The sequence below is a fragment of the Crinia signifera genome, chromosome 1 (assembly GCF_055691185.1).
Source record: "Crinia signifera chromosome 1, ASM5569118v1, whole genome shotgun sequence".
Taxonomy (NCBI): Eukaryota; Metazoa; Chordata; class Amphibia; order Anura; family Myobatrachidae; genus Crinia; species Crinia signifera.
The window spans coordinates 160,662,973-160,687,785 of NC_139217.1; the positions used below are offsets into that span (position 1 = coordinate 160,662,973).

Genomic DNA, 24,813 nt, shown 5'->3' on the forward strand with positions numbered 1-24,813 from the left:
TAATTCTCAGTTACTAGACAGACTTTTTATTTTAAATTATTTAAAACTTTTTCTGCAACTTAATAGTTCATCCTTCTAAAATGGTACATACTGTAAACATTGTGAGATACACCATGGGACATGCAAATGGAAAATGCAATCAAGCAACTGTGCTACACATCATAACAAAAGCTTTGTATGTGTATGACAGAAGTGAGTGTTAGTGAAATACTGGGGGCGCAAAAGGAAAAACAAAAAAACACAAGTAAAAACGGTAATAGCAACATATGTTCTACACCAATATATTACCCGACACTAAAAAACCTTACCTGCAATTGTGTGATGTTTGGGTGGCATATTATATATCTACAAGCATTTAGGGAAAGCAAAATTTGAGAATTGAAAATTGCCAATTTGTACACTACATATTCAGAATAAAAAAATATATTCTATTGAATGGAGACCAGATATTTCTAGAAACATTTTTCCACATACCCTCACTCATAAAAGGAAATGTCAATTACCAATCTTGACAAGCTGCATCCATTGAACACCATGTGTACCAATAGCTACAAGAGAGAAACCAATTGTTGCTCCGACAATGCAGTGTGTCCCGGAGATCGGAAGTTTCAAGAAAGATGCAATCAACTGCCAAACAGCCGAACCTGGGGAAGAAAAACCATCAGAATATCAATACACATTCTCAGGAGTTCGCACAGGTAGGTACTATTTACATAACATGTACACAGATTTTAGGTCCTCTGTATCAGTTAGCCTTTTTGTCTTTATGCTATTACCTTTTTAATACGGATTAAAAGGTAAGAGATAAATTTGCAACATCAAGAGAGTATATTTAGTTTTTTAAAGTTCCATCAAGGTGAAATGGAAAGCACCACAAGCTCCTTTTATGTAAATTATAATACTCAAAAGGGGATAGTCAATACTTCGCTATGTACTGAAAATCATGGCAATGATTCTCGGCTGTGCATGTCAGCCGTAAACAGTAGTCAGCATTTTAAGTTACTTCCCACCTCTATAAAGGCAAAACTTACGATGTGAATGGACAAGATGTGCTGTGCAGGACTGGCACATTGTAGCTATTGCGATTTATTGAATTCCTTAATAACTAAGCAAATTTATAAGAAACTAAAGCAGTTTCCCAAACTTCGCCATTAGAATCCAGATTTTAAGGATATCCATTTTTGAGTACAGACGGTTAATTAAAACTAAGCAAATAGGTTAGTGGGCGCCCAACTAACATAAGTACCGTCCGGCCACTACAAAGTGGGTCAGGGATGCAAGATATGGCAGAGTTGCTTAACATAAAGGGGGTAGAGGACATGGCGTTTAAGAAAAAATAAACTGTGCTCAGATCCGGGAGCCCACCACAGACAGGTCTATGCCGGTCACACCATGGGCATGGTGAGTAGTTCAGCGTAAAACAAAAGATAGATAAAGTTCAAGTATTGCTAATTGCATAACCAATTTCCCATTTAAATGTATGCCATTTCTCCCATTCTTACTACAATATTGTCACAATATTAAGTCTGATATACAGATTTAAATTGTGTGGTTCAGCAAGCTATAAAATAGATAGCAACTACATTTGGCTTTAAAGTCTCTCTAATGACTGACACATGTACAAGACCTCAGTACTCCAACCCCAAAATACAAGTTAGAGACATAAACCCCTGTGACACATTTACACAATTGCTCCTACCACAGTCCGATTTCCTGTATGTGCCAGTGTGAGATGTATTCATTAGACATCTGACATTAATTATTTTTAGCTTCACAGTTACATACATAAGGAAACGCAACTGTTAGTGTAACTTTGATCTCCACTGTAAAAGCTGCCTAGTGAAATGTTGCAAGCAAGCGATGCCTTGGAAATGCTATTGGGTGTGGGGCTACTGGAACCAATGCGTTCCATTCAGATTTTTCTGCTGTTACTAGAATACATAACATGCAAGTGCATTTTGATACGTCTGTATGTGGCCCAGGGACACATAAACAAGGGTGGTTTTCATGCTCCTGTGATACTTCCAATAGTAGATGCATCCATCCCTTGATGAACACAGCCTGACATTTGGTTTGAACTCTGAAAAACATTGTATGCAACAATTATGGCCCTTTCAGCAGTCTATACTGGTAGATTATGTGTAAACGTGCTTAGAATATTAAATTCCTATATACAGTGGTGCTTGATAGTTTGCAAATACTGTGGAATGTTCAGCCTTTCTGCAGAAAAACAACCTCAAACGGGATGCAGTGTAAATCCCGGCGGTCGGGATCCCGGCGTTCAGAATCCCGACGCCGAAACCCGATCGCCGAAATCCCAACACTTTCTCCCTCCGGGGGTGTCCACGACACCCCCGGAGGGAGAATAAATTAGTGTGCCGAGCGTAGCGAGGCACCGGGCCCGCTGCGTGGCGAGCGCAGCGAGCCCGCAAGGGGGGGCGATCCACGTCCCCCCTTGTCGGGATTTCGGCGATCGGGATTCCAGCGTCGGGATTCTGAACGCCGGGATCCCGACCGCCGGGATTTAATACTGAATCCCCTAAAACCAGATTTTCTCACAAGTTCCAAATGAAAACAATTGATAAACTATTAGACATGCTTATTTTTTTAACTGAGGAAAATGATCCAATACCACATATTTGCGAGTGTCAAAGGGGTAGATGTATAAGAAGTGATAAAGCCAATCAGCTCCTGACTTAAGTTACAGGCTGGGTTTAAAAAGGGACAGTCACTGCTTCATACATCTACCCCCAGATAGTGTGAAATTCCAGATTATTATTACCCTCCCCAGGAGTGGTCAACCAACAAAGATCATAAAGGAACCCAAGGTTAATACTAATTGGAGGCCTCTCGCACATTACAGAATGGTAAAATATTCTTTAGTCTACCATAAGGACGACACTGAACAACAATGGTGTACCTGGATTGCAAAAAGAAAGTCGCTGCTCTCCAAAATGTGTGGACAGATGAGACAAAGTAGAGCTTTGAAGTTTAAGGAGCGAGATGTACTAAGCCTTGAAAAGTGATAACATGGAGAGTGATAAACAACCAGCCAATCAGCTCCTACCTGTCATTTTTCAAACACAACAAGTTACATGGCAGGTAGGAGCTGATTGGCTGGTGGTTTATCACTTTTCTAGCTTAGTACATCTGGCCCTAAATGAGAAGAGCTAGCCTATGTTTGGAAAAGGGAGAACACCGTATAAATACTGGTACTTTTATGTTAGTACATATATGGGCGCCCACTGTAGTTAGTACTCTCATACCCCCACTATCCATGTCCGCGTGGAGTTTTTTTTATATAGTGTGGCAAGCGCAGCAAGCCACCGAGCCCGAAGCGTGGCGAGCCCCGCGACGGGACACGGAAAACTAACCAAATAGCTTAGTGGGCGCCCAACTAACATAGAAGTACCTAAATATCTCATACCATCCATAAAACACTGCGGTGGCATCATGGCTTTGGCCTATTTGCTGCATCCGGCCCAGGGCCACTTGCCATCATTGATGTTACTAGAATTTTCTGGCATAGTTCAGAATTAAGGAAAATTTCAGGGCATCTGTACATGAGCTGCATGAGAACATGGGTCATTCAGCAAGACAATGACCCAAAGCACACAAGTCATTGAACTAAAGAATGGTTAAGGAAGAATGGATTTAAAAGAGAGTTTTGGAATGATCAAGTAAAAGTTCTGACCTTAATCCAATTTTATACCCCTTTTACACCAAAACGCCGGGTCGCACCCGGCTTTTTTAGACCCAGGTTCAAGCCGAGTGCGACCCCGGCGTTTAGTGCAATTTAGGATGGAGATGACAGGATGATGTCATCTCCAAGCGCCAATCACCGCCGCCGCCGGACCGGAACGCTGCTGGGGGCAGCCCAGCACTAAGGTAAGCTGCTAGGCTGCCCCCAGTCCCCGAGCGCACCCCCCCGTCATTGGACAGGAGGTGAATGGATGCCGCACACAGGCATCCGTTCACCTCCCTCCCCCGCTGCTGTCTGCAGGGTATAGCAGACAGCAGCGCCGGCTGTCAGTGTCAGGCTGACAACCCGTCCAACCTGCGGACGCTGCGGTCCGCAGGTTGGACGTTCCCCATTCATGTAAATGGGAGCCGGGTCATCCGACCCGGCGTTCCCATTTACACCGCCCTCTACCCAGGTCCTAGCCGTGTTCTATCCAGGTCAGGACCTGGGTAGAAGTCCCGTGTAAAAGGACACGGCGTTAGGGATTTACACCGCCGAAGATCCGGGTCTGACCCGCCGCTGACCCGGATTTTTCGGCGGTGTAAAAAAGGGGTATAAAAGTTGTGAAAGAACCTGAAGCAGGCAGTTCATACAAAACAGCTCTAATGGTGTGTACACACGGTGAGATTCCCTTGCTATTCGGACTTAAGATTTGAGTGCTATACAATCTTTGCTATCTCTGTACTATTTACATACAATCTGCATTAGATTTTGCACTATATAGTCATTGCTGCCCAGTCTATCTGGGTTTAGTTTTTGTGCTGTCAAGGGAGCGTGCATCGGGATCGCAAGGTAAAAAAACTTGTGCGCGCGTACCCTGGCGGTAGCCGGCCGCTGGCTATGGAATTGAAGCTTCGTGCATCTGGCCCCATGACAGAAACTGTGATGTCTGACTAAACACAAACAAAGATGCAGTGTAAAATTTGTCAAAAATCTTGCTCATCAAACATCTATATGCAATATTAATTATTCTATATTAAATTGCTCTATATTTGGCACAGTGTACAGATGTTAGCATTGCTACACGAGCACTAAGTCAAGGTAATACGCTCACCAGGAACTATGGGCCCAATTCAGACCTGCCCGCTAGGCTGTGCCTAGTCACTGGCTAGCGAGCAGGTAAACACCACCCCACCAAATGTCCACTCCCCTCCCGAACTCCTTCACTTGCACGCAAGCAAGTGTGCTCGCATACAAATCCGCTCAGATGTGACCACAAGAAGAAAAATCATTTGAATTTTCTTCGCTTTCCAAATAAAACTCTTTTGGCAAGTTTCACAGTTACTGGGGCGTACGCTCCAGGATGGGCAGACAGGGGGTGAATGTAGAAGACCATGGAAACACCAGGTGTAGCCCTGTAATTGCCTGCTTTTTTTTCCTGTGTGGACAAATGTGAGGGGATGTTTATGCTGTCGGGACCCCAACAGGCATTTACCAGACGTCGGGATCTCGACTGTCAAAACACAGACAGCCGGGTTCCCGACATCCTCCTGCTATTTTCCCTCTACAAACCTGTATAGAAAAGGGGATACATAATAGAAGAGCACCTGGACAAACTGGCCCCTGTGTCCCCTTCCTTTTTGTTCCTAACACATTTACCTCTAGAACAGATTAAGAGAATTTGCATGGAGATAACCACCAGTGATAAACAGAATTATAATGGACTGCCAGGAGGGAATCACTAATCAATAACCGAACTAGGAGAATTAAGTAACAACGCCAACTGGATCATGAGGGAGAACTGGTATACCTTGTCTCTCTTGGTACTTGGACCATTTAAACCACCTCAGGTGAATTGAGCCGTTTCTTCTAAGAAATGTTTGTGTACCTTATCAAGAATGGGGTGGAGACACGGGATTGTGTCAGACTTCCATATTTGAGGCGATTAGAATATGGCCAAGAATATATCTATCTTCCCCATGTACTGTATACTTGTTGCATGATGGAATAACGCAACTAAAAGGGTCAGTAGGATCGTAACTCCCAACACCTCCCTAATTAGAGAATATCTCAGACCAAAACGGCTGCAAGCAGGGACATTCCCAGAATACATGGAAAATAAAGCCAATACCACCACACTTCCTCCAGCAACATTGGGAAACCGAAGGCCAAATGCTATGCAGCCGTCAGGGGGTGAAATACGCCCTCTAGCATAGTTTATAGAATATCTCTGCATGGGCTAGGCATTTAGACATTTTGAAGCCACAAAGGGATATAGAATCCTATATATCTCCAGAGAGTGTCACATACATATCATTTTCCCACCTAACATGGGCCAGTAATTTCCCCTTTTTAGATTTGAGAAAGTCATACTGGTACTATTTCGAAATCCCACCTCTATGATACGGCAAAGATAACCAGGAATATAAATATTCATTGAAAGGCAGGGAAGGCCGTAGTATTTTTTTAAATATCTGTGGAGCCAGTGATGTAGTTGAAGATATTAGTAAAAATCCTGCTTAGGAATACTATATTTAGACTGCAAATCTGGAAAGGATGCTAAACCACCTGAAAAAAAGATCCTTCAAGTGAGTCAGACCTCGGGAATGCCAGGAGTCCAATCGAAAGTCTGGTATAAGGGAGGCAATGGAAGATAGAGACAGATCCGGACCAGGGAGTAATATGTCGGCATCATCTAAAGTCAATTTATGCCATTTAGTGAATGTGGCCCTAATAGCAGCTCCTGGGCCCAACCGGGCTTTGCCTGACAAGGAAGCCAGAGCAAGTCAGTAAGGTGAAAATCAGCAATACAAAAAAAAAAAAAATTAAAGAAGAGCATTCCATGAGGACCCAGGGTTTAGGAGAATAAGGAGCAAACCAGTCTCTGGCGTGACTAATCAAACATGGAGAGTGGTACTTTTCAAGGTCAGGGTAAGCCACCCCTCCACATTGTTTAGGTAAGACACGAGTGTCAGGCAATGTGAGTAACTCCTTTCCAGATATAGTGAGAAAATAATAAATTAAATCTAGAACTAAGAATTTTAGGTGCAATTCTTGGTATAGCTCGGAAGAGATACATAAGTTTTGGTAAAAAATATTATTTTGGAAGCTGCGATGCAGCCTAATCAATAAATCTCGTGTAGTAGTCAGTCATCTTTTAGTTTCTCAAAAGAACACAATAATGGTTTAAAATTACAGTCAAATACATCGCAGTCCCTAGATACATGGACCCCCAAGTAATTAATAGATTTAGTCTGGCAAGCAGATCTATAATAGGCCTTAAGAAGCTTAACTGTTATGTTAATGGGAAGGTCTTCTATTTTAAGTGTATTTAGTTTGTAAAAGTAAATATTAGAAAATTTGTGTATGTAGTTTAGTATACTTAAAGGCTGTAATTCGCAAAGAGACTGATTATGTGGGATGAGTCACCTTTAATAGGGCCTCTCAAGTGCTCTGTAGATCTAATCTTCTCAGACAGAGGCTTAATAGCTAATGCGAAAACAAGGGGGGATAAAGGGCACCCCTGTCTAATACCATTGGTGATATCAAACCCTGAGGAGAGACAACCATCCACAAAGATCCTCGCCGAAGGTACCGAGTACAGGGCAAAATGGAGTCTAAAAACCAACCGGCAAAACACCATCTTTAAGTATCCCCAATGTAGTCTGTCAAACGACTTTTCAGCATCCAATGATAGAATTAATAGCGGTTCTTTCTAATATTCACAATATTCTAATATATTGAAAACTGTATGGGTGTGGTCTGGGGCCTGTCTACCTGGGACAAAGCCAACCTGGTCCACAGCTATAAGGGAAGGGAGAAGAGGAGAAAGGCGATTAGCAATTAGTTTGGCGAAAAGTTTAATATCAGTGTTTAATAGGGCAATTGGATGAAAATTTTGAACCGTGGTGGGTTTTTACCTGTTTGGGGAGTGCAAAGATTTGAGCTTTCAACATTTCCTTCAGGAAATGTCCGGACTCCGAAGCCTCATTGAAAACATTTAATAGGATAGGGGCAAGGTCTTTTTTATAGAATTTATAAAAATTAGTGGGGTAACCATCTGGGCCCGGGGCTTTATCATGCAGTAAAGCATCGATGGTGGCTTCTACTTCATTAAGACCCCATAGGGAGCATAGGCTCAGATGGGTCTCGGCGTCCAGCCTTGGTAAAGAAATGCTGTTCAAAAAGTCAATGAAGTCCGAATCAATGGCTTGGGTCGTATTAATATCAGAATTGAGATTATATAACTGCGAATAATACCCCACGCGGGTATTTGCTATGTCATAAGAATCGGACACCTTGGCTCCCTGAGAGTTATACAAGAAATGAAGCTGCTCAATGCCCCCTCAATTTTCTGGCCAGCAGGCCACCTGCCTTTTTCCCAAACACATAAAACATCTAGTTGAGGCGGGACAAGTTACGTTGCACTTCTTGTAAAGAGAAATAATTAACCTTCTCTCTTGCTTTTATAAAGGAGTTGGAAAAGGGATTTATTATTCTTATTCTAGTCTAGCCGCCTCCTGTTCATCCATGGCAGAGGCGTGCAGGCAAGCTTTTTTTTTTAAGTCTAGCCGCAGTTTGAATAGCTGAACCCTGCCGCCTTAACGGAACACCAGTGGTTAAAGATGGTCATCTCCCCAGGGCGATTGGATTCTACGATTAATGACAGGGAGGAGTAGATTGTTTCACAAGCCTCTGGCTGAGACAATGTGGCTTCCAAATCTCCACAGGATTGGAGCAACCCTGCGAGCACCTAAGTCCCAAACAACCCATATAGGGGAATGGTCAGACCAGGACATCTGTAGTATCTCAACCTTTGATAAAATGTCGGATTATACTCACCGTTAATTACTTTTCTTCTTAGAGACCATGGCAGCCTTCACATTGGGATTTCATCCCTCCTCCTTGTAATTAGACAGGTTACTTTTTTCCCAGGGACCTCACCTTCCTGTATAAATCCCTGCTCCTCCCAGACCCTGGTGTCTTTTCGAGTGTCTCCTTCCATATTCCTGGGGAAAAAAGAACACAAAGGGAGGGCAAATAATGGCTGCCATGGTCTCTAAGAAGAAAAGGAATTATCGGCGAGTATAATCCGACATTTTCTTCTACGATCCCATGGCAGCCTTCACATTGGGAAATACCAAAGCCATAATAGAAAGGGAGGGACACAAATGCATGCTCTGTAAGATTTAATTCTCAAACACACTCTGCAGAACTTGACCCCCAAACTGGGTTCTGGATACATCTAGCTCATAATGCCTTGAAAAGGTATGAATTGAGGACCAAGTGGCAGCATCACACAGCTCCTTGATTGATGCCTTCGCCTTCAAGGCCCAAGACGTTACAGTCACCCTAGAGGAGTGTGCCGTAACGATTGCCGGAACTTCTCTTCCTTCCAATTTATACGTAAACGATATAACTTCTCTTAACCACCTTGCAATGGTCTGCTTGGTAGGTGTAAGTCCTTTTCTAGCCCCTTCTGGAATGTTGAATAGGCTCCTCGATATTCTGACCTCTTCCATCCTCTGTAGATAAATGTTAATACCTCTTACCACATCCAACTTGTGTAACGATTCTTCCTCTTCATCTTTTGGATCAGAATAAAATGAGGGTAACAAAATCTCTTGATTGAGGCGAAATTCAGAAATGACTTTGGGAACGAAATGTGGATTTGTTCTCAAATCTATTCTCCCTGGAAGTATTTTCAAGTAGGGTTCTTCAGCCCAAAGGGCTTGTAATTCACTGACTCTTCTTGCCGATGTTATGGCAACTAAAAACACTGTCTTCCAGGTTAAATACTTTAGCGAAGTCTCTGACAAAGGCTCAAAGGGGGATTTCATCAAGGCTGTCAAGACTAAATTCAAATCCCATGAAGCTACTAATGATCTAATTGGAGGTCTCAATCTCTTGATTGCATTACAGAATCTTATTATCAGTTGTTCTTCTGCGAGTTTCCTTTCTAACAGAACGCTTAAGGCTGAAATCTGCACCTTCAATGTAGAATTGGCCAGACCATCGGAGAACCCCTTACAAAGAAACTGTAACACCTCTGCTGTTGATATCTCACGTATGGATTGTGATATTCCCCTCCAATTGATAAAGGTGCGCCAAACTCTGTAGTAAATTACTGAAGAGACTTTCTTTCTTGCTTGTAGTAAAATAGCAACTACTTGATCGGAAAGACCCTTTTGTTTCAAGGAGTTCCTCTCAATCTCCAGGCCGTCAAAGCTAGTGTAGCTGGGTCTTGATGTAATACTTGATCCTGCTTCAATAGATTCGGTATTATTGGTAGGGTCCAAGGACCTTGAACGGCTAATCTCTGAACGGTTGTAAACCAAGCTCTTCGAGGCCAAAAGGGAAGAATTATTATTACTTCTACTTGATCTTCTATTATCTTCTTCAAGACTTTGTAAATTAGTGGGACTGGAGGGAACACATACCCTAGATGAAATGTCTATTGGACTGAGAAGGCATCTGCGGCTGAAGACTGGGGAAGATAATATCGGGAGAAGAATTTCTCTACCTTTTTGTTAAAGTGTGTTGCCGTAAGGTCTACTTCTGGAACCCCAAAACGACTGGTCAGTTCCCTGAAGACTTCTCCATTCAATTCCCACTCGCCTGGAAGGATTTGATTGCGACTGAGGAAATCTGCCAGAATATTCTGTTTCCCTGGCATGAATATGGCTGTTAGGGAATTCAGACTCTTCTGCCCATGATAGTATCCTCGAGACTACCGTCATGAGGGACTTGCTCTTCGTGCCCCCCTGATGATTTAGGTATTCCACGACTGAAGTATTGTCCGAAAAGATTCACCCAATCTCTCAGAAATCACCACCTTTCTTCTTGACAATGAGATGGCTAGGTCTTTTATCTTCATACATCTCTCCTCTGACAGTGAAATGTTGAACTTCATAGAGTCTATCATCACTCCAAGAAACCTTATTCTGTGTGTTGGCTTTAACTGGCTCTTTTCTAGATTCACCAACCAACTGTGAGACTGCAGATATTCCATTACTATCTGGAGATGTTCTTTCAGAGTCTGCTTGGATGAGGCCGCTATGAGAATATCGTCCAGATAAGGCCATAAAAGAATCCCCTTTTTCCTGAGATTCGCTATAACTGTTATCAATACCTTTGTGAATACTCTCGGGGATGAGGCTAACCCGAAAGGCAGGCACGTGAATTGGTAGTGTTTTCCCTTTACTGAAAACCTGATAAGTATTCTCTGCTTGTGGTGAATTGGAACATGATAATAGGCGTCTTTCAAGTCCAGAGACACCATAAAGTCTCCCCTTCTTATTCCTGCTGTAATTGTTTTCATAGTTTCCATGCAAAACTTTCTTACTTCCAGAAACTGATTCAGACGCCTCAGGTCTATTATAGGTCCTGAAGCCACCCGTACTCTCTCACCAGAAAAAGATTGGAATAAAACCCCTCCATCCTTTGATTTAATGGAACAGGTTCTATTGCCTTGATTAGTAGTAGATTGACTATGATCTTCTTCAGCTCTCTGCTTTCTACTATCGACTTTGGATTTCTTGACTCCCTGAAATAGTCTGATAGGTATTTGAACAAACTCCAGCAGATAACCCTGGGCTATTATGTTCTGTACCCATGCATCCTGAACTGAATTCCCCATATTGTGGAAAACTGCAATAGACGGGCTCCTACTGGGGGAAATGGCTGAGCGTCATTGTCTACAACTTCTTCTGAAGTTCTGTCGAAAGGACTGACGCGAGGAGGCAAATGTCCCTCTTTGATTATATGGCCTGCCGGGCTTATATGACTTCGCTTCTCTGAATGCTTGTCTGGAACTTGTAGGATATTGAAAGCGATTCTTTTTATCCTGGGGTAACTTCAGGAATTTGCCTCCAGTAAGTCTATGTATAACAGCATCTAATTTGGTTCCAAATAAAAAGGCTCCTTCAAATGGTAACAACACCAATTGGTTCTTTGAATTAGAGTCAGTGGACCAAGGCCTTAGCCACAGCGCTCTTCTTGTGGCTACTCCTGCTGACATTGCTCTGGCTGCAAACGTTGAAGTCCAATGAGGCCTCACATAAAAACTCAACCGATTTTTGAATAATCTCTAAGTTTTTCAACATATATTGTCTGGAGATCTTTTCCTCGATATCATTATGAAGTGTAGTGCACCACATTCTTAGAGCGCTAGATACTGACGCCATTGATACTCCAGCTTTCAAAGATACTGCTGTGGAGAAATGTAATTTCCTTAGGGAATTCTCCATTCTCCGATCCATTGGATCCTTAAAGGAGGCCCCGTCCTCCAAAGGCAAGGTGGTACATGATGTTACTTCCACCACAGCTGCATCTATTCTTGGTAAGCAACACCATTTAACAAACTCATCATCTTTAATGGGATACATCCGATCCACTCGGAACAGTTTACCCTGTTTCTTCTCCACATTTGTCCATTCCTTATTAATAACGTCTTTAATAACACGGTGCACAGGAAAAGACCTACTTTTCTTAGATCTATCTTTAAACAATACATCCGCACCCTCCACTGGATCTTTATAATTAATGGTCTTATATATATTCTTCAAGATGACCTCAACTGTATCAAAATTAAATGTTCTAGTGTCTTCCTTAATTTGCCAGGCTCATCAGAGGAAACCTATCTCCTGAGTCATCAGAGGAATTAGCATCATGATATAAAGTCCTGCCTGGTCTCTAGACCTCTTAGACCCCTGCTGTTCCATATATTCCTCTTTTGAAACAAAGGACTGTTTCATCCAGTCAGCATTTTAGCATGACTATCACTGCTTGCTCTAGTATCCTCCTTAGGCTGTACTTCACACTGTTCACATAGTGTTTTGCCTTGTACAAATTCAAACTTCTTGTCACAATTCATGCAGCATATCTGTCTATGCTTTTTAAACGGTCTTCTTTCTAGCTCCAGTTTGTACATCAGCCTCCGGCACACTATGGAGTAAAGAAAGCCTGTCACTATGCTATAAATAATCCTATTCTCTTATAACAGAAATAACCAGGGCTCACCTCACAGGGGCACTCTCCTCTCTAGTGGGGGAAGGCAGATCCATAATGCAAAGAACCTGTATGAACATAAAACCTCATAAGGTATGTTCACACAAGAATACTTCATACATGCTTGTAAGGAATCCATCCTACCTTAGCCAGACTGTCAAAGGACCAACTGCCACAGAACTGCAACTCCTCCGTTTTGCCCATCTCCCTAGTGGCTTTTAAACTCTGCAGAGCGCGCCTGGAGCGTGCCGACGCCGGAAATGCATTGCGCGCAATGCATTCTGGAGGCTGTAGTCCCGATGCAGCGTAAGTGCGTCACCGTCCTAGCTCTGATGCCTCGCGCCGGACGGAAGTAACTTCCGGCGCTATGTACCCTGGTCCGTGTAGTCCATACACACGCTACAGCTAACAGAACGCCGCGTCCTGCAGCCGCCAGGTACATTTTAATTTTCTTTAAGGAGACTTGCAGAAACCCTGCTCCCGTATAGATTATATGAACAGTACTCTAAAAAGAGACATGCTTCCATGCTGCTCTTCCCCAAAGTGATCCCTGAATCTATGAAGTGAGCCCAGAAAATAAAAGTAACCTCTCCTGCCTCTAACTACACAAGGAGACAGGAAAAAAAGACACCAGGGTCTGGGAGGAGCAGGGATTTATACAGGAAGGGGAGGTCCCTGGGAAAAAAGTAACCTGTCTAATTACAAGGAGGAGGGATGAAATCCCAATGTGAAGGCTGCCATGGGATCGTAGAAGAAATGGACGTTAGCATCCTTGTCTGTTAGTACTAAATCTATCCTAGGGTAAGATTTGTGGGCATGGGAGTAGAATGAATAGTTTCGAACTGTTGGGTGTCTAGTCCGCCAGGAGTCATATACGTCATGTTCGCCTAACATCTAGAAATCTAAGGGAATGGTCCAGGGGGGGGATTCGATCTGGAGACTGTAGAGCGAGACCGGTCCATAGTGGGGTCTAGTACCAAATTAAAGTCACAGAGGAGCATAATTGCACCCTTAGCATGTTTTATGGATAACAGTACATCATTTCCTACAAGAGAGAATCTGTTTGGAATTGTGGGCATAACAGGAAACCATTGTAAACTCAGTATCTTCCAACTAATATGAGGTACCTCCCCTCTGGGTTAGCGTATTGGGAGGCTACAGTAAGAGGACTGTAGGTACTCTTCTGGATACTACAGTGCTCTATCACAGTAAATAGAAATGGATACACTAAAACCCCCATCCAATTTTGCCTTTTTTCACCATATTCCAACGCATCCGGCTCAGAATCGGGAGGAAAGTGGCCAAATCTCAGCTGTTTGATGCCTGATCGGATCCGATGCGCATCGGGACCGAGTTGGTGGTCAACTGCATCACATAGGAATCAGACCCATTAGCGGCACATCATGGGTGCTTTTTATTCCCTTGAACTCTCCTGGCAGCTCCCTGCAAATAAAATGGCACATCAAGTGCCCAGTCAGATGTAAGCACTCCCGGGAGCTTTTGGAGGAGTTCAAGGGAAACCAGGTCTGACTTGTCCTTCGACAAATTCACTTAGCAGTCAAAGGGTTAAAAGTTGCCCTGATCAATGGCAAGATATACTCTATTAATCTACATATATTTAAACTTTGAATTGTATTTTTAAATACAGTATAAAAAATAAAATAAAAAAACACATTCTGTTAAGCAAGAGACATAATAAAATTTCATCTGTTTTCTTTTCATTGATCTAGACCACATCAGCAGCGGTGGCAACCTTTCTTTTTTGTGTGTGAACCATAACAAATTCCATAGATTTTAAAACTAGACTATTCAGACGCTCCTAAAAACATTTATACCTTCAGGCATGCTTCTTGAAAGTGGCCATCCCACACAGTATTTTTTTTCCTCGCAGACTTTTCCACATTGACTGTTGCTCTGTTATTCTAGTACGCCTAACATTAAGAAAAAAAATGGAGGTCCCTGTTTTTTTTTTTTAAGCAACCATTTACTTTCAAGAAACTTTTGAGAATTAATTAAGAACTAGTTTAAGTACGTAGGGTTAGTTTAAATATATGCTAAGTACACACCGGCATAAAAAAAATCTGCATTTATGATGTTTCTGAAGCAAGTAAATTAAATGCAATAAAATTACTGTACACATGAAACAGTCCGGTTTTAAATGTATTTTAAATTTCTTTTTATTAGGTACTAGGTAATTTAAACTGCATGTCCCTAAAACATAAACCTAAAGAGGTTTTTTATTAGCATTTTTTATTACAATGCATAATAAGCTTTAATGTGTACAAACTGCACAATAGGATAGGTCCTGTAGCCCCTTAGTATTCACAGTATGGCCACCCTGTTCTATTTGAAGGTCTTCCACCCCTCCCTATACTTGTCAGAATCCCACAAGGATCTGTCCCTGGCACCCTCAATGCCACCCCTAGAAAACTCATTAACTCCTTTGGGATCCAAAATGACCTCTACACAGACAAAACTCAAATTGACCTTGCTTAATAGCCCTCTCTGCCCTCCTGTACTGGTAATAGCATGGTTGCCTACCTGTCCCTTTCCTTCATTGAGAAAATGCTCTGTTCCTGGACTTCCCTGGTAATGTATGATTGCCATCACCTGTGGTGAAACACCTTTCTTAATCAATCACCTAGCTCCCCACAGGTCAGGGTTCGACAAATACCGGGGGGCCAGATTCTGCTTCCTGGCGACCAGATATTTTGCAGGGAGGGAGGAAGCAGAATCTTGTCGTTGGCATCCCGACGACCCATCTCCCGCTTCTGTCAGGAAAGCTGCAGCGCGGCTCCTGCCAGGCACAGGCTGGTATAAGAAGATGCACTCTCCCAGCTGCCCGTGTCTAAATGTTTAAGTGCAGCGGCCGTGGTTCCCATCAGGGAGAGACTGCTTACCACCAGCAGCTCCGTCCCTGTCCGGCCGCCGGAGTTACGTTCCCTTACACCCAGCTGCTGGAGCTCCGTGATCGGCCCCAATTCCCTCCCCCGTGGACCGGAGCTCCTTCTCCGTCCCCCTTCCGCGTTGTTGCAGGAGCTCTGTGACAGCCCCCCTCCGCCAGGCCATGTGAGCTCCACCTGCCTGCTATCCCTGGCAAAGGGCATTTTGACCCCTGGCAACAAGCATGTAGGTAAGCTGCACTTATGTGACATAATATGTACTAAGCATTACAGCATGTGGTATTATATGTAATGGGCTTTACAGTGTGGCTGGTACTTGTTTCCTAGCACGGTGCCCATCGGGTCCCATCGCATACCTTAACTTAAGGTATGCGATGGGACCCGACCGACCCGATTTCGGGCGTTTTTTGAGGTTTCCCGACAAATGTAAAATAGTGTTCATCGCATGCATGCGATGCGACCGACCCGATTTCACATTGTAAGCATTGTATGTAATGTTAAATTCCTATGTAAAATCGGGTCCATTGTATGCCATTATAATGGCATACAATGGACTAATGCGATGGACCCGATTTTACATAGGAACCAATGTTAAATGGCCCCCCATACCCAATTTTTGATTGCATACCCACCCTGATGGGTAATTTGTATGTCAAATGCCCCCCTATTGTTAACGCTACCCCATGAGGAACGCCAACCCGAAGCGAGGGGCGGCGGTATTCGTCAGTTTCATACCCCCACTATCCACGTCGGCTTGGAGTTGATTTTATATAGTGTGGCGAGCCCCGCGAGGGGACGCGCATTAGTTCACAGGTATTACGCGTCCCCTTGCGGGGCTCGCCACACTATATAAAATCAACTCCACGCCGACTGGGATAGTGGGGGTATGAAAAGGTCGGAGGACGCGTACCGCCGCCCCTCGCGCTTCATCGTGGCGTGGAGTTAACATTGGGGGGGCATTTAACATTGGGGCCAATTTAAAATCGGGTCTCAGGGACCATTTAACATTGGTTCCAAAAAAACAAAAAAAATCGGGTCGGTCGGGTCAATCGCATTGCATGCAATTTGGTTGCATGCGATGCGATTGACCCGACTTTTGCAACCCAATTGCATACAATAAAAATCGGTGGCGCCGTGCTAGGAAACAAGTACCGTGTGCCTTAATGTGTAATGGGCATGCCGTTTTGTGGAATGTTAATGGGCATTACAGTGTGTGGCATAACATGTAATGAGCATTATGGCATGTTGAATAACATAATGGGTGTGTGACATGTGTAATAGGCATTGCGTTGTATGCACTGCCCCTATTTTTAGTTTGTCTGGCTCCTACACTTTCATCCTGGCTCCTAGATTTTTTTTTAAATTTGTCAAGCCCTGCCAGAGGTGATGGCAATCCTACATTACCAGGGAAGTCCAGGAACAGAGAATTTTCTCCCTGAAGGAGAGGGTCAGGTAGGCAACCATGGGTAATAGTCACATGCATGTATACAGTCATATACATAAAACCAAGCTCATGCAGACTGTCAAATATTGTATATTACGCACACACACACATATAAAGGCAATTTGGGGAGCCTCATGGCGCTTGCAGTTGTTTCAAAGGTTGATGTTCTAGTACCAATAAAAATAATGTTAGGTCTATGCCAGCGGTTCCCAAACCTTTTTCACTCCCATACCCCTTGATTAGGCTTTTCATTTCCGAGTAACCCCTCCTCTCAATTTGAAGTATCTACAGTACTTATGAATGGAGTGGAGGTGAGCGGTAACCCTTTGAGTGCCAACATCTGTGAGATCCACAAAATATCTGCTGAAAATTGGCAATTTTCCCACCAATTTTGACAAATTCACTTGGCACTGAAAGGGTTAAGGAGTAGCGAAGGTGCGGTCAGGAATTGGTACCCTCTGTGTCTGGCCGCTGGCTGTGTACTGTCTCATGGGTTCAAGCTACCACCTGTAGAATTAATGCCACTGCTTCCTACCACCCATGTCAGCTCGGCAAAGATGATTGCTAAAGTCTGAGGGAAGGGCAGCTAGCTCCGCCAGTAGATGGCTGGTCGGGCAAAAGCACAAAAGCAGTTCTAGTGGCTGCCATTCATAAAATTTGTGAGCAAATAATACCCCTTTTACACCAGAGCCGCGACCCGGATTATTGCCGCTCCAGTCCGGGCCAGACCTTGGTGTCCGACCCAGCAAATGTTCAGGGTCAGACACGGGGCTCACCCGGAGTCAGGGGCCGTGTAAATGGGTAACCCGGGTCATCCGACCCAGGGACCCATTTCCTCCAATCAGGGAGCCCCAACCTCCGGACCGCAGCGCCTCGAGATCAGTCCGGAGGTTGGGCAGGGGCTGCGTACAGCCTCCGCAGCTGTCTGCGGTACTATGCAGACAGCAGCAGAGGTGAATGGATGCCTGTGTGCGGCATCCAGTCACCTCATGGACGGAGGCTGGGGGCAGCCCAGCAGCTTACCTGGGTGCTAGGCATGCCCCCAGCGTGTCGGTCATCTTTGCGAGGGTGTCGACGGGTTTCCCGGTGCTTGGAGATGGTGTCATCTCAGAGTGCTGGCTCAGGGCCCGAATTCACCGGCATCATGCTGGGTGACACTGGTGTAAAAGGGAACAACTGCCGTGTCGCATCCGGATCCAAAAACCCGGGTGCGACCCGGCAGTTTTGGTGTAAAAGTGGTGTAAGGGAAATGCCACCACATAGCTAAATTTAAGGATGGAAGGATGAGTTTCTCAATAGAAATCTTTGGCCTAGGAGTGCATTGGTAACCATTTCCATATAGGGTGGCTGCCGGATAGTCAGGTTTCCCACATTCCTCCCTACCATGTTGCTGGCACTGGCTGCACAGTGCCTGCCACGGCTTGCACAACACCCCTACTTCTTCAGCTGAAGTGCTGTTAGCCAGTGCTTTTTCTTTAATATGAATCTGATCAAATCCTTCATCTCACATTTCCACTACAGTGGCCACTTACTCTCTAGCCTCCCCCTAACCTTGCCAATCTTCCACTATGATTAATGCTCTGCTCCTCTCATTTTTCTTTCATAAACCCTATGCATCATACTTCAATGGCTCACCATCTCCTGTAGAATCCAGTTAAAACAACCCCTGCATAAAAAGCACTCGATGACGCTTCCTACAATTTCTCATTTCTGTTCGTACTTACTCCTATCACATCTGCTCTTCCACTCCACCTGGTTACCTGCTCAAACACTCATCAACTGAGATTTTCAAAACCTGGCTACACATTACATGATGTATGCAAATACCTACAGACTTGCAGATGAGGCATTGTCCATGTTAGCGATATTTGCATGCAGAATCTACTGCTGATTCCTCTCCCTATGCAACCAAGCATCTGACTTGCCTTCTTTATTGCTTTGTTACATTGCGTATCTGCCTGCCTTTAAGTCGCCTAGATAACTCTCCTCCTCAGTAGTTTCCATTATAGTGCCATTTATACTACATTAAGTCTTTTGATTTTTGAGACCCAAGTGCATGATTTTGCATCTTTTGGCATTAAACTGTAGTTGCCATGCTCTTGACCATTCCTCTAACCTAACTAGATCATCAATCATTTGTTTTACCCCTGCTGGTGTGTCTACCCTGTTGCATACCTTCGTGTAATCTGCAAAAAGGCACATTTTACCCTCAATTCCATTTGCAATATCAGCAATAAAGATATTAAAAAGCACCGGTCCAAGTACAGATCCCTGGGGTACTCCACTTGTAACCATTCCCTCCTGTGACTGTACTCTGTTTACTACAACTCTGTTTTCTGTCCTGCAACCAAGATCTTATCCATTCAACCATCTTTGTATCCAATCCCAAGCTTTCAAGTTTAACAGTCTGCGATGTGGGACAGTGTTAAAAGCCTTACTAAAGTCTATATAAAAGCTACATCTACAGGCCCACCTTGATCTATTACTTTAGTCACCCAAGATTTGTTTGACATGATCTTCCCCAGTAAACCCATGTTTAGGGTCCTGTAAATTGCTGGTTTTGAAATATTCTACAACTCTTTGTTTTAAGAGTGTTTCCATCCCCCCCACACCCCCGATTCACAATAGCCACAGTGAGGGGTGCCCAAATCTATGTTACTTACCAAACAAAAAATAGGCTCAGGCTGGCCCTCGGCTCAGGGTATATGCCATGTGGGGGAGAGGAGTCTATTTACCATACTGGGGGGAAGGGGAGAGGCTTTATTGCTTTGGGACTCAGAAAATGTCCAGTAGGACCCCTATTTTTGTAAGTGACGCACTACTTGGGGGGGTTTCGCAATCACTGAGCATGTGCACCTGTATTTTCTTTTTATTCTGTGAAACATTATATAATACAATAGCCTGTGAAAAAGGGAATATTATTTTGTTGAAGTGAAAGGCTGGATAGTAGGTAAACAAAATAAATAGACCTGAAGGGACCCTGATCATGGGAGCATTTACTGCCTAAGCATAACCATAGTTTGTCCAGATACAGATTTCTGTTCTGCTACAAAAAAAATATTTAAAAAAAAATTGGAAAATAATTAGGGCAATTCAATTGTGGCGTATGCCACCTGCTGGCTGTAAAAAAGAATTTGCGTCTATTGGAGCTATTCAATCGTTTCTCCAATAGACACCCATGGCACACACATTTTTCCATAGTTTGGACGGCAACATTATAGTGTTCCCGCTAGGCTGTTTTAGCGGGGCGCTGCGCCCTGGCCGATTTTTACAGGGCAAAATGCACCCTGCTAGCAGCGCCCCGCTAAAACAGCGTGGTGCCAGCCCTGGTTGTGTGCACGGGGAAGCGCAGTGCCGCCTTAGACGGCGATTCCCAGCGCTTCCCCGGCAGCACGGTAACTTCGGCGGTGCCGGGCCCGCCTCCATTAGTGACGGCGCCGGCCGGGCCCACCCCTTTTCGTCACGTTGCGGCCCGGGCACGCCCACAATTGTGACGTCGGCGGGCCCGGTCCGCCCCCTTGCACTGCCCCCGTGCAGCGGCGCCCTGCCTGCCCTCATTTCTAGAGGGAACACTACATTAGACGGGTTTAACAGCTTTGTGCGCAAATCATGGAAAAAAATCAGGACTATGCGCGGTTTCCATTTCGACGTACGATTACATAGACGAAAAAAAAAAAATAATGGAAAACTTGTTTATATTGACCTAAGGTATGTATAGTGTTCCCCCTAGGAATTATGGGGGGCAGGGCGCTGGTTTGGCGGACCGGGCACGCCGACGTCACGGCGGGGGGCGTGCCCGGGCTGCCGCGTCACCGCAGGGGGCGTGCCCGGGCCGCCGCGTCACGCTAGGGGGTGTGCCCGGGCTGCCGCGTCACGCTAGGGGGCGTGCCCGGCCGCCGCGTCAATACAGGAGGCGTGCCCGGGCCGCCGCATCGATGAAGGGGCTTGCCCGGCCATGAGTACGTCACTGAGCTGCCGGGACGTAGCCATGGCCGGGCAAGCCCCCTTCAGCGAAGCGACGGCCCGGGCACTCCGGCGGGCAGAATGCAGGCTGATTTAGCAGGGCGCTGCTAATGGGGCAGGGCGCATTCCCGCTAAAACAGCCTAGCGGGAACACTAATGTAGACCCTTTTTAGGTGTCGACCTAGATATTATCTATCCACTAACTGCATACTTTTTACCATATACCTAATCCACCCCTTGAGCAGCTTAACCCTAACCTCCCCTTTCACTCAGCAGCCTTACTTCCGGGATGTGTCAGGTATTTTTCACTACATCCCCTTCAGCTAGAGACAATCTATATTCTATGGTGCACCATCTCCAGAATGGCAGTAGTAAGTAAAAAAGTAGAAAACCCAAATGAATGGCACCAATAAGCGTCCAAATATGTACAAACATTCTACAAACAGGTATGGGTCATAGGGTTGACAGCACTAAGGTCGACATACATTGGGTCAACCACTGAAAGTCAATATGGACCGAGATCAACCTTGGTAAGGTTGTCAAAAAGGTAGACACAGGGTTTTTCACCTTTTTTAACCTGAATGTTGAGCACCAACATGGATACCGTATCGGTGCACCGCCCGCCAAGCTTCAAGCACGGTGCCTTGCTACACACGCCACACTATTTTATTCTCACACTACACCCTAGTGGATGGTAGGGAATGAAATACCTCCCTGTCCACACGTTGGCTCAAAAAAAAAAAAAAAAAACAATGTCGACCTAACGTCCATATACCCTATAACATGCATGTCCAAACTATGGCCCTCCAGCTGTTATGCTAAAACTATGTCAAGGCATGCTGCGATGTGTAGTTTCACAACACCTGGAGGGCCATAGTTTGGACATGCCTACCATATAAATTTACCACCCCCCTTTACATGCGCTCTTCTGTTTGAAAAACAGTAAAGCAGAGGTGGCCTTGGCAGGAATGTAGCTGTAACACTGTAGATCCAGAATGATGATTCTAGCAACACAGTAAAATGATAGCAACACAGTAAAATGATCACTGAAAGTGTGGTCTGTATATCAGCACTGATATGCAAACCAGACCTGTGCTAGAAACACCACAGCAGACAGCGACACCACAGGCAGGGAAGAGGAACTACATGGATTTTCAAAGATAGTGGGTGCTAGGATGAACACTACATATATATGGTCAAGGCTGGGATGTAAAATATCCAAAGCCATAAAAGGAATTGTACCCACTTTATCGCTCTTAAAAAGGAAACATGGCTGGTATACACAACTTTATTTGAAATATGAATACAAACCACGCATCGTTAATTTTGTTTTAAATACAAAAACTTAACCATGCAATACAGTAAAGTTTAAAAACAACAACTATTAAACCTAAGTTGAACGTCTGACCTCTTGCAGTTTATCACAACTTAAAATATTTGAACTAAAACTTGCTAGAATATTTTTTACGCAGTAAAGCATAACAGTTTTAAATGATTGAAGTTGTATTGAAAGATAGAAGAAAAAAAAAAAAAACACATGCATACACACACACCATCAAAATGATAATGATTTTAGTATTGGTTCAACTGTTAATCAAAGGTTTACAAGTCATGTTTTAATAAATGTTTATTAGATATCTGGATGATACCAAAAAGTTTGACATGCACGTGGTTGACATTGGCAAACGGTCAACGTGAGTTTTTCAGAAGGTTTTCCTTTTATTGGATTTTTTCATGGGAACGGCAAAGTGTGTTGAGCGAGGCACCAGGCCCGAAGCTGCGATGGTACGCTCTTTTCTAATAGGGGCTCCCATGTTGACATTGTGTCAAACTTTTTCCTATCTTTTGTTTGTCAGTGTTGACCCTTTGATCCGCACCCATGTACATAGGCCAGATGTTTCCAAACTGCATGCCGTGGCACCCTGGGGGCCTTAGGACCTTTACAGGGGTGCCCTGGATTAGTGGTACAGGCCCAATGCAAAATTATGTATGGTCAGTGAAATAGTTAAAACCAGTGCTTGTGGCTTCCAGTCATAAAATGTGTGGACAGACCAAAATAAATCTGGTACCTCGCCACATAACTGAGACTAGTGATGACATATAAACACAATTCACTTAATATATTTTTTCTATACATTTCCTAATAAGAAACTTATGGCCTAGGCGTGCCATGAAAAAAATTCTGATACTCTAGGGTAGTGGCTCTCAATCTCAGTCCTCAAGGACCCCCAACAGTGCATGTTTACCAGGTCTCCACACACAATCGAAGGTGAAATAATTAGCTCCACCTGTGATCTTTTAAAATGTGTCAGTAACTAATGAGTGCACTTGTTCACCTGCCAGGTGGCCTGGAAAATGTGCACTGTTAGGGGTCCTTGAGGACCGAGGTTGAGAACCACTGCTCTAGGGCGCCGTGATTCAAAAACGTTTGGCAACCATTGATATAGGCTGACATACCACTGACTGGGGCACAATTAAATACTCCAGCAGTGCCTCAAGAGGACAAATCAGAGTAGGGTTTCCACTTAGAAAATGACAAACTTATTTTATTTAGAAATACTGATTCTATAAGAAAAGCATTGTTTTAGGAATTCATGGTTTAATGCAAAAACCGCTTTAAAACTACATTACATTAAAAAAATATTACATATTCAATTTAGAAATCAAATATAAAATTTTACTTACCAACCATTGCGCTAACTTCTCCAGCCATCAGCAAATCCACAGAGTTGTTGTACAGGTTAACATCAATGATCCCCTTACGTATAGTTTCCCCGACTTTTGCTCCCAGTAGTACCGAACCAGCAGTTTCAAAAATGGATGCCAATATACAGGCCTGCCGCAGAGTTACAACTCCAGAACCCACAGCTGTGCCAAACGAATTTGCCACATCATTCGCACCAACAGAAAATGCCAAGACAAAAGCTATGATGAAACCGACAATAACCATCCACATATACTCCTCCAGAACCATTTTGGCGGCTTTTTTGTTACTTCCGGTCAGAAAAATAAATAAAAAGATTGTAGGGAAAAAAAAAAAAAGTGAAAAGAACCAAGCTCCAGAGTATAAAAACCTGCAGAGCAAAGCTATGTAAACAATGATCCGCTCTATCTAGAAATTGCTAGTGTTCAAGAGAATGAACCAACTGCTAACTGAGGATTTTAAAAGTACTGTCAATATAGTTCCTGTGGGTGTGCTCTGGGAACGGTAACACGCATTCCATATTTTTCTCCCAAATGAGTTAGCTTGATTTCCTTCTGCCCTGGAAAACACTGGAAAATAGAAGAATAATTAAGTATATGCAGTTAACTGTCCTTTTAGCAAAAGAGAAAAAAATCCACTAGAGGTTAGCTTTAGCATGTGACAATAAACCATAAAAAGCAAAGAAAAACGATGATTATAAAACCCAGGCTTTGTTACATAAGCATTGTTGTAATTCAACACTTACTGGTCAAATACACGGTACTCTTTACCTAGAACGGCGCCCATCGCGGTGATCGCGACATCGCGGGCAGCACATAAACGGCCGCGACGCGATGCCCGCGATCACCGCGATTTTCCCATAGGGAACAATGTTAAAAAGCCTAATTGACCGCGATTTTGCATTCAATGCCTCAATGCCCGCGATTTTCCCATAGGAATCAATGTTAAATGGGCTACAGAGCCCAAATAGCCCCAATTAACCCTTAAATGTCCCCCAAATTTTTGTACGCCACCCCACGATCCACGCCAACCCGAAGCGTGGCGAGCGCAGCGAGCCCGCGAGGGGCGGCGGTACGCGTCCTCCGACCTTTTCATGCCCTACTATCCA

The 24,813-nt window shown here is 44.1% G+C and overlaps 1 protein-coding gene across 4 annotated transcripts in view; it reads right to left on the minus strand.

Moving 5' to 3' along the window:
• The window catches only part of SLC20A2 (solute carrier family 20 member 2), a 79,649-nt gene that overhangs the window by 20,781 nt on the left and 34,055 nt on the right, over nt 1–24,813 (minus strand). For all 4 annotated transcript variants that reach the window (XM_083175527.1, XM_083175542.1, XM_083175516.1 and 1 more), the window contains exons 2-3: nt 23,687–24,274; nt 504–644 (exon numbers count right to left, since the gene is read on the minus strand). In XM_083175527.1, coding sequence (XP_083031653.1) covers nt 504–644; nt 23,687–23,975 — 430 coding nt within the window. In that variant the 5' untranslated portion in view covers nt 23,976–24,274. The remainder of the gene's footprint in view (nt 1–503; nt 645–23,686; nt 24,275–24,813) is intronic.